Source organism: Danio rerio, chromosome 24 (assembly GCF_052040795.2).
Source record: "Danio rerio strain M-AB ecotype USA chromosome 24, GRCz13ab, whole genome shotgun sequence".
Taxonomy (NCBI): domain Eukaryota; kingdom Metazoa; phylum Chordata; class Actinopteri; order Cypriniformes; family Danionidae; genus Danio; species Danio rerio.
In genome coordinates, this window is record NC_141044.1 from 23,191,155 (window position 1) to 23,202,059 (window position 10,905).

The 10,905-nt window shown below is 35.5% G+C and overlaps 1 protein-coding gene across 5 annotated transcripts in view; it reads right to left on the reverse strand.

The window, feature by feature from the left end:
• The window catches only part of oxsr1b (oxidative stress responsive kinase 1b), a 143,237-nt gene extending 132,569 nt beyond the window's left edge, over positions 1-10,668 (reverse strand). For 4 of the 5 annotated variants that reach the window (XR_015524347.1, XR_015524348.1, XM_087308330.1 and 1 more), the window contains exon 1: positions 10,429-10,668. Coding sequence is in view for 3 of the 5 variants with exons in the window: in XM_087308330.1 (XP_087164456.1) it covers positions 10,429-10,498 (70 nt within the window). In the remaining 2 variants the exon portion in view is untranslated. 5 annotated transcript variants of the gene reach the window in all.
• Positions 10,669-10,905: the final 237 nt, after the last annotated feature.

Sequence of the window (10,905 nt, forward strand, 5' to 3'; positions counted from 1 at the left end):
CTATTTTAGGTTTGAAACAAAAGATTAAATCATCTTAATATTATTACTGAGGGTTACCTTTATTCCCTTTAGAGATTTAGCAAAAAGAGACAACACGTCAGCATTGAAAGCCAGAATTGAAACAAAAGCAAGATTGTATTGTTTTAAACATTTCAGTACCGATATATTGGAATTTTTGAAAACACTTATTTTTTGGATGGTACATTTTGAAAAAATAAAACATACCCATCCTAGTTTTAATCTTGCTTCTCTGTAATGATGCCTTTATAAAATCACAAAGGCAGGTTAGCACTGACGATCTTCAGGTCTTTCATCAGTTCGTCAAGCTATTGCATCGGATGGTTACGATTAAAACGAGTCCACTATGGTCTTGTAGATTAGTTGTGTAATGACGGATCTGAAGTACTTATTCTTGTCATTCTATGTTTCCACCTTTGGCTTTGCCATTGCATTTCTTAGCTCACATAAAAAATGTTGTTGTCAAAATGGTGTGACCGAATGAGACACTTGCAGGTCTACAGTCGTGTCCATACAAAACAGAAGAGCTACGAGGACCGAGCCTTGGAGGATAATGGTAGTAAGAAGTTGCAGGTAACAATTATAGATAAACAATAAAGTCTTTACCCTTTGCATGAATCAAAAATCAAAATTTGGAATTTAATATGATTACAGTGGACAATTCAATAGACCACTATGTGAAAAGGTCCCTACGGTCCCTTGGAGTGGTGTAAATGAGTCCCTTCATGCTTAGGTTTCTGTTAGTAGTACCCTGACCCTGTCTGTTCTCTCACATCAGGAGGCCTTTATTACATTTCCTGGGCTTGCATTCCTCACACTATTCTGGGCCGCATTGAGAGATGTCACACTTAGGGCACTTCATACAAGAGAAAAGCCCTGGAATGCGTAAGATTCGCTTTGAGGGCGAATTGGATTTAAGAAAGTATAACTGGACAGATGAAGAAGAAAAAAAGTTGACATTATTAACTTCTGGCAACATGATGAAGCGTGACTTTTGCAAAACCTTGCAATTTCTTATGATAACAGGAAGATCATAACATGCTATAAAAGCTTCTAGCTAGACTAGAGTGTGACCAATATTGTCCGATTTATGGATAAATAACTCACACAAAACAGTTCTTTTTGATAAATTAAATACAGCTTGGTTTGGTTTACAATAGAAAAGACCCCTGAACTGAATTTTTTAGGTGGAAATTATACTGTAAAGGTGTAAATCAGTGTAAACTGATTAAGGAAAACTGCTCATATGATATGGATGATTTAGTGGATCAAAAACATCCAACATAACCAGAATAGTCTGATGTACTACCAAATAACTCAAACTGGTTCTTTTAGGAGATTTAAAAACACTTTACAACCTGCTTAATCTGATTCATGACTCATTTGAACTGGTTATTTTAAGTGAATCTGAAACATAAGCAAAACAATAGACCAAATTACAAATTGTAAGCTGGTTCTTTTTCATGAATCATAAACACAACAAAAGTTGTGCAACAGGATAAAAACAAAGAAAAATACAGTAGTCTTTCTTATGAACTACTGTATACTAAACCAAAAGCCTGCAGACAACCAGAGTCTGACTCATGTACAAATGACTCATCAATTGGTTAATTTAACTGAATCCAATCAATAATTTTCAACTCATGAGGAAATGGTGCATAAAAAGAAAAATCCAGCCTGATTCACATTTGAATGACTCAAATGAACTGCTTGTTTTTTACTGAACCAAAAAGTACAAAGAACCAACAATGCACTCTGATTCAGGAACAAATGTTTATTTTGAGTCAGTCCTTCTAATGATTCATTATAAGTACTCCCAACAATTAACATTTGAATCCACCAATTGACTTATTATTGTCTAAGAATTTCTAACTCCTTACTCTTCAAATAGGGGCTGGCATGGTGGCTCAGTAGTTAGCACTGTCGCCTCACAGCAAGAAGGTCACTGGTTTGAGTCCTGACATGTTCTCCTCGTGTTTGCGTGGGTTTCCACCACAGTCCAAAGACATGCGGTATAGTGAAATATAAATGTGTATGGGTGTTTCCCAATACTAGATTGCAGCTGGAAGGGCATCCGCTGTGTAAAACGTATGCTGAAATAGTTTGCGGTTCATTCCCCTGTGGCAACCTCTGAAATAAAGATTGCTAAAAATGAATGAATAAATAAACTCCTCAAATATTTGCAGTCAAGAAGAGTTCAAGACTGTGGACCCTAAAAGAAACTGTGCAGTTTCCTTTTCCACAAGTCTGACTCTATCTGATGAGCCTCTGTGCTTTGTGGAGTGGAAAGAACCATCAGGATCAGTGCAAAAGCAGGACTTCCCCTGGGAAGACACTAATACAATGGGTGAGCTCCAAACTCACACATATGCACTTTCCATTGGAGAGTGGAGTAACAGAAGTACCTGGGAAATTCTCCAGGGTGATACAGTTTAATACAATCAGATTCAGCTAAAAAAAAAAAACACTTTGTCTGAAATCAATAGTAAAAGAGTTGAAGCAAATCAGACAAGCTCATTCTTGGCGAGAAGACAAAAGGGAAAGTTGATGAAGTCCATTCAAAAAAGTAATGGTTTAATGGAAAAAACATGAGCCTTCTACTTCAATGCTGCTCGCTATTCCCGATATATATAATGGGAGGTGAAACTATAGATGCTGACAGCTAAAGTGGTTAATAACTACACACATTTCATAACACTGCAAAAATAAACTCGTCTGTCTAACTGTAGAATGAATAAAAAAGTGGAAAGATTAAATCCTTTTAAATTTTCTTTTTTCCATCCAATTGTTGCATAATAAAATGAGAAGCAGCATTTAATTTCTACTGATAATAAAAAACATTAATATTATATTTTCAAACGCAAGTTCCTAGACAAATGGTCCCCCTTTATCAAATACTTTGAAGAACTCCCGGGTCTTTAGGAAATTTATTTATTTTTATTTTATTTTCTCTACGTTATTTCTATTATACTCTTTGGATGTTACTAAACTCCTCATGTCAAATGAGAACATATTGACTAAAATATGACAATGTATTTCCTCACTGTCAACTTTTTTTTAAATTATTTTTTTATTAAAATTATTATTTATTAATTTGTTGATTTTTTTCCTCCCATTTTATTCATAATTTTTTTCTTATATTTTTGTATTAAGATGCACCTCTTTTGTATATTCCCTCTTTTGGATGTTACCAAGCCTCTCATGTTAAATGACAATATATGGACTAAACAAATATGGTACACTCTATTTTCTCACTGTTAACTCAGGAACTCTGGAATGACGCGTGAATGTATGTGTGTATGTGCATATATGCATGTATGTATGTATGTGTGTGTGTGTGTATATATATATATATATATTTATTTATTTTTTCTCCTCTTTCAACGCCGTGGTTTTGGTAGGGTAGGGGTAACACAAAAAAAAGTGCAATAAAGAGCATTTACAAATGAACACAACGTTGCTCAGGTAATACAATACCATTGTGAACAAAAGCAAATGTTTATGAGTGAATGCAAAGTCACTGGGGGGGCGCAATATTTGTGCGAGTGCAAGTTTCTCGTCTGAATGGAAAACAAGTTTCATGAGGAAATTTAAAGTGAATGTACAAATTCTTGCAAGCAAACAAAAGTTTAGCAAGTGCATGCTAACATTTTCAAATGAACAAGTTTTATGTCACACGTTTACTAGAGAAAATCAAAAATTTGCAAGCAAATACCAAGTATCTCAGGAAACTTAATCCTTAAACAAGCTAATACTAAATTTTGTAAGCAAACAAATAGGTTTTGCAAACAAACACAAAGTCTTCCAATGAACATAATCCATTTCCGAGCAAACACAAGCATTTTTCCAGAGAAACTGCCAGATATACTCATATATAGTACAAGAGTTTAACAAGTAAAGCAAAATCCTTAAAATACTTTTTTTTTCCATCTAAGTAAACTGCTATTACTCAAATGAAAAAAGCTCATCTGTTAATCTATAATATTCTGGTGGCAAGATTTGACCTTTTATGGAAAGAGTCAGAGGTCTACTGGCTTGCAAACAATTTGATGTATCACTCATGTCTATAGCACAATGGTGTAAGATGATGTATTCACTGAACTTTAATACTTATGGGTGTGTTCAAATAACTGCAAGTATAAGCAGTGGTAATGCTTTGCTTAGTGAGCACCATTGATAATTACAAGGTGGCTGATGAAAACATAGCGCTTATTTTATTTCACATAAGGTCATTCTTTCTTCCAGTGCATTTCTCTAAACCAACGGAAGCAATACTTGGAATACAAGAATACAGGGCCTTCATAAAAGCTGCTCTGGTCAGCAATTACAGCTTCCAGCTGGGCTCAACACCACTGGGCAGTTTACATAAGGATTCGGATACACAGAAGTGCTTTGCACCAGAAAATGAGCCCAATGATGCGACAGAAGAGCAACTGACCCTTTTATGCTTATCATGTCAATGTTGTCCATCCTCGAAATCTAAATTTCTCAATTTATGATTCAAGCAAGATGGTTCTTATGAAGAACCTTTAAAATCCATGAAAACATTTTACTTTATAAAGGTTAGCTTATAGTATTTATATAGTATAGTATAATATAATATAGTGTAGTAGTTTAGTAATTTAGAAAAAAAATTATTCATATTATTAACAATTTCTTTATGCAAGGACATTTTTAAAATTATTCATAACAAGGTTTTTTTGAAAGAACCAAGAACGGTACTTCTACAACAATCACTCAGGGAAAAAATAACTAAGTAAAGCCTATAGTTCCCAGTACATACATTTAGACATCAGCAGATCGGTGCACCTTTCAGACTACATGACTTGATTTTGTGTTTTAAACTGATGTGGTGTTTCACTATGTGAATGGTCCACAAGAGGGGGTCAAACAGTACACGATTTGACAACTCTAACTTAAAACTCTGTCCAGCCCCCAAACCACAGCCTATAAAATGTTCAGGACACAGCCACCAAAAAGAGCAGAACACTAATCACTGCTTATGTGATGACATCACTGAAACAGTGTTTTAAATCTCACAATGGAGTGTTTGAAAGCTTTGTCAATCAGCTGATCTGCCAGCAGATCGATGGCCTATATATCAGGAAAGTTAAATTGATCTATGCATTTTTAATATGCTTGTGTGTGCAAATGCAGGATGAAGACGTTTCTGTTGAGCTCCTGAACACAATGGCAAGTCAGTGCATAAGTTGCCCTCTCATTGGCCTGCTCGGGATTATTTAGCATGCTAGATATTAGATTTTGGCCCACGAGGTGTTGTTGATGCGTCAACGAGCCTCTTTGATATGTCATTTAGTAGTTCCCACTAAAATGACGATCCAAGCTCAATTTGTTGGCAAGCTTGTTAACTTACAAATCGGTCTTAAAATCTTGAAGCATAAACTAGGTATAATTAACCAAACAAATTTAAAGTTTTAAATTAGACTGAAAACAAAACTTTAATCAGTTAATATTATTTATTTCATAATAAATTTTCAAATAAAAACTTCTACAGTGTTGCACATCATGCCACATTAAGAGAAACTGTCATAACATCAAGCTAAATTTTGTTTTAAAACTGGCAGAATCTGAATTACCAATTAAAAAGAGATTATTGAATGGTAAGTACTGTTGATAAACACTGGTAAAGTCCAAATAATGAATCCTGGGATATAAAAATATATACTAAAATCAAGAAAGCAACATTATCATTCATACACATCCTTGAGCTCCATTCACATCGCCAGCAACTTTATTGCTGCCAGTAGCTGATGATTTGGTTGCATTCCAACTACTGGCTGCCTTCTTACATTTGAGAATGATGTTGCCTTACTTATGTATAGAAGAACTCGGTTTTCTTGTCACTAAAAACAAATGCTTGATTTTTGATAATTTTAAAAAATTTTTCTCCACTTCATACTCATTGGTAATCACTTGTAGAATTCACGTTTCATTTGCATAAAGGCCGGTTTATACGTGACACGTCCACAAGTTCGCTTGGGTGTGTGTCAAATGAGACATCGACATGGTGTTGATGGATGTTCTCTTTGAGTGCACGTAGCATCATTTATGCAGACGGAGCATACATTCTTTGTGCAAGGCTCTGCATCCTATGATGCATGACTTGGAGCAGAGTCTGGCCATGCTGGGGAAATGTGCATGTGACAACACCTTTTGAAACCAAATACAACTACCTTATTTGACCTTTAGGCTTCTTTTGACGCTTTGAGTGAAAACTATGCATATATTTATATATTTTTTGTTTGCATTGCGTGCACAGTTAAATTGGAAAAATAAAACAAAGCCCAAGTTACTAATTTCTTACTAATTTCATGAAAAGCAAACATTTTCATGTGTCCTACAAAACTATCCACAACTTATGTGTTTTTTTATGAAGTTCAATTCATTTATCTTCTTCTCCATTCGGTTACTCCAAGTCGCCCTCTGTTGTTAAATATAATAGTACGAGTGAGCTCATCAAGCATGATCGGTCGGGTGATGAGTCGGGTGAAGGCATAATTTAGTCTGAACATCTGTAATGCGTCTCTGGTCACTTGCCACAACTACATCCTGTTGCCAACCGTCACTATCGCTTTTGTCACCAGCAGTTCATTGAAATTAATGGGTTTGTCCCACTTTGTCAATGTATGTCACTGATGGTGTGAATGGAGCTTTAGCCTTCCTAGCAGCTGAAGTGTGCGTTTTCGCTCATGTATATGTCAGTATCCAATATGATCTGCTCCAGACTGTCTTGAACCTTTTGACGAGACGGTGAATTAGGACTGGGTGATTAATCTCAAACGCGATTAAGAAAAGCTGTGATTGTCATGCGTGACTTGCCAGGGAAACGCAGTTGTGTGATCAGCAGTAAATCTCCCCTAAAGGCCAGAGGGTGAAAATCTCTAAATACAACTCAAAGAAAAAAGCCAGGAAATCCCTGTAGCGTTGCTGAATAAACAGAAGATTTAACTGCTTAAAATGTCAGTAGCAATAGGTTTTTTTGTGTGTGTGTGTGTGTGTGTGTGTGTGTGTGTGTGTGTGTGTGTGTGTGTGTTTAACCCTCAATCTAAATACCTTGGACCACCTGAGGGTGAGCAAAAGTACTGAATTTTAAAGTACGTAAAATTTTAATTTTTGGGTGAACTACCCCTTTTAACAGGACAAACCCAGTAAAGTTAAGCTTTGAATGGGAAAAGAAAATTAGAAGAATTTCAAAATTAAATGACAAACTTTGAGGTGTTCAGCCTTAAACCTGAACTCTACAATTGACTCGCCTCTAGCATGAACTCCTGTTTTGGCAAGTCACATCACATGCCAGGTTTCAACAAAGAAGCAATTCTGAAGGTGAACTGCTAGAGGGCACAACAAATCCTCACTGGGGAAAATGGAGAAACTGTTTCCAGGAATTTGGGGATAATAACCAAATCTTTTTGGGAAACTAGAGCTTGCTAAAACAAACCAGAAACGTTTAGGTCTATATCGGTGCACCATGATAAAAGCTTTAAAAAGAAAGAGAATTTAATAAAAGACAAGTCCAGACTGAGGCTTATTTGAACTAAAGCTCAGATATCAGAGGAAGTCTTGTGAATTCAACTATGCAAAGCATGAAAAGTGAGATATTTATCTTCTGTGCGCTGAAATGTTCAAGGTGTGGGGAACTTTTAAAGCTGATGAGTCAAATGAAGAGGCATAGTAGAAGAAAAAGAGACAACAGCAGATACAGGTTTGACCAGTCTCTCTCTATCTCTCTCACTTACACACAATCATACACACTCTCTCTCTCACACACGCACGCACGCACAGTTAAGTGACTACATAAAAGCTAGGCCAATGTTCAAACACCATAATAAATATTATATCATTTAATTATTTAATGTCATTTAAAAAATTATTTTTACATTTTAAGAAATATACGAGTTTAGCAGATACATTTATTTCTATACAATACCATTCAGTGTCATTCAATCTGTTTTACAAAATTGTTTAATGTGTATGAAAGTGTATTTAAGTGTATGAAATTAAAATAGTTTTTTTTCAGCACAATTAAATGTTTAAATGGATATTTTAACAGAGATTGATATTTTACTAAATTGTTGTTGCACAGCAATGAATTCTTATCATTGTATTCCACTATTTTTTTATTTTGAACACATAAAACTTCTCTAGCGGATGAAGACTTTTTAACACCCTAATTTAACACTAAAAAAAGCAGTAAAAGTTGAACCTGCATTATGAGTAACCCCGGCAAGAGCTTTACAGCTTTGAAAACTAGTAAAACCTTGTCAAAACATGGAGCATTTAAAAGGCTGTGTAGAAAGCTTCCCTTTGGGGTCCAAAGGGAGGCCCTGGAAAGAAATATGTCAGGTATCGGATGACTCTTGCAGCGCTCGTGTGACTGCACACACAGCTAATCTCAAGCTAAAACCCTGCAATGTAACCAAATTAAATCAACCAGTAACCAAAACAATCCAGAGAATAAAGCTCTCAGAGAAGAAGAAAGAAAAAAAAAAAAAAAAAAAGAGAGTCGCATATAGGAGCTGATCATGCCTAGAAAGCAGATTTGGAGACGCTCTGTTTCGCAGTTACTGTGACTGGTTGTAAAACTCACTGGTGGGTCAGAGTCATAGATCATCAAAAAGAAATACAGCACATAACAGTGTCTTTATAGCCGCATGAAAAGGGGAGGTGAAAACTGCTAAGCCACATATGCGGAGTTTATTATTAGAGGAAAAAGTCCCTCTGGAGAAATCTAGTGTTAAATATCTTGTTCAAGACATTCATCTATAAACCTTTGTTTCCTCAGACCAACCATTTAAACTGGGTTTGTAGAGCATGAATTAAAATAAATAATAATATGATACAACAACACATATTTTGGTGCCATTTTATGTAATAGTATATAAATTATGTACATTTATATGATGATCATACATCAATAATTAATAATAATACAATTTATTTCCATATTTGGGTCTCACTTAAATTTTAATTAATTTGGAGGTAAATACACAAAAAGGTTTTATATTGTTAATAGTGGGTTGCCTTAAAAAATAAACATGTGGTCAGAAATACAATATGTTATGAAAACTTATGCACGATATTGTTATCAAGGGCAATTTAAATCGGCAATTATAAGTCATATTAATAGTAAAAAACTTTCTTTAAACTGAATGATTTTTTGTTTCATTTCTGTGGGTGTTTAAATCATGTTTTGATGACTGAATCATCCATTTTGCCCTTATATAAATGATTTACCATTTTAAAATATTTAAATAAAATTATATATAATAATGAAAACAACATATTCACTACACACATACATATTGTACAGTAAATAGATAAATAGATTCACAATTACAAGCAACAGGCTTAACTGAAAAAAATAATATTAAGTAGGGAAGTTAGGATAACTAGACAAGTTATTGGACAACAGTGGTTTGTTCTTTAGCTAATTAAAATATTGGGTTCTCAATAGACTGACACATAACTTGGGTCTAAATTAAGCAGACTATCCTCACTCAAAAAATGTTTCAACAGTCAAGTGTAAACTATCGCTTAGCATTAGATAGTGTGCAGTTTTTATAACCAGCCTCAAAATACTAAATACATTGCACAATGCTGTCAAACAACGTGTGTGTGTGTGTGTGTGTGTGTGTGTGTGTGTGTGTGTGTGTGTGTGTGTGTGTTTGTTTACATAGATAGATAGATAGATAGATAGATAGATAGATAGATAGATAGATAGATAGATAGATAGATAGATAGATAGATAGATAACATTGCAAAATGTTAAAGGAACTAATAAACAAATGAAAAGGGTGTCATTACAGAAAGAGCGTTGCACGTGTTTGGGCTTATCAGTAAAAGAGGCGTTGTCGTGTACAGAATGATATGGTGACTTTGCCAGAAAATAATACCATTCAAACAGTATTATTTACTAACGTTATTCACCCACGTGAAACTTCAAACTTCTTTATATGTCTTGATTTCTGTAAGGTGTCGAAATGGTTAAATGTGTTCATAGAGAGTGTGTATGTGTGAGAGAGAGAGAGAGAGAGAGAGAGAGAGAGAGAGAGAGAGAGAGAGAGAGAGAGAGAGATGAAATTGGCATACGTGACAGGCTTGACAACTGAAGTGGAGGATTTTTAACAGACACTTGTTTAGCCTTAACCTTAAGGTTTCAGGTATTCTCGGCGTTACAACTCATTCTCGTGCGCTTATAAAATATGCTAATTTGATTAAACACCGAATCCCGGGTTAGACAGTTCTTTAACGTTAACGTTACTTACAAGACCGCCAACATACCCTGAACAACCCTTACAACTCATTTCCCACTAACAGACTGCAGTAAAAAGAAGTCATTTCCAGATGCACCAGTGGCAGGTCTTCACCGGCTGTAGGAAACACACTCACCGATCACCTCCTGCAGCTCGTAGTCATCCTTGTTGATGGACCAGGGTTGGGAGCTCAGGTCCTCCGACATGTCTCGGGATTGCGTACCTTTAATTACACCCCGCTGAATTCGAGCGCTAGAGTTTGGTGTTTACAGAAAACAACGTTTAAATGTTACTGTAATCCCCCAAGCAGTGGCATTCCAGATCCCGTCCGCAATTCTCTTCAACAGCCTTTCTATCATTCCCAAACTTTGCCACTAGCACCAAAAACCCCGCCCACTACATTCCTGCACACGGACGGACGCGATGGACGGCCATTTTGGGTGTGTAATAATCAGTCGGAAGTCTTTTAATTGCCTGTTCGGAAATATTTATCCTTTTACTCTTACATTTTGTCAATATTTGGGACAGATACTTGCTGTGGTTTATAAGTAAATGTTTGCGATAACGTTCGCCGTTTGCACAAATTAGCATATCAACATACAAACCAAACGTT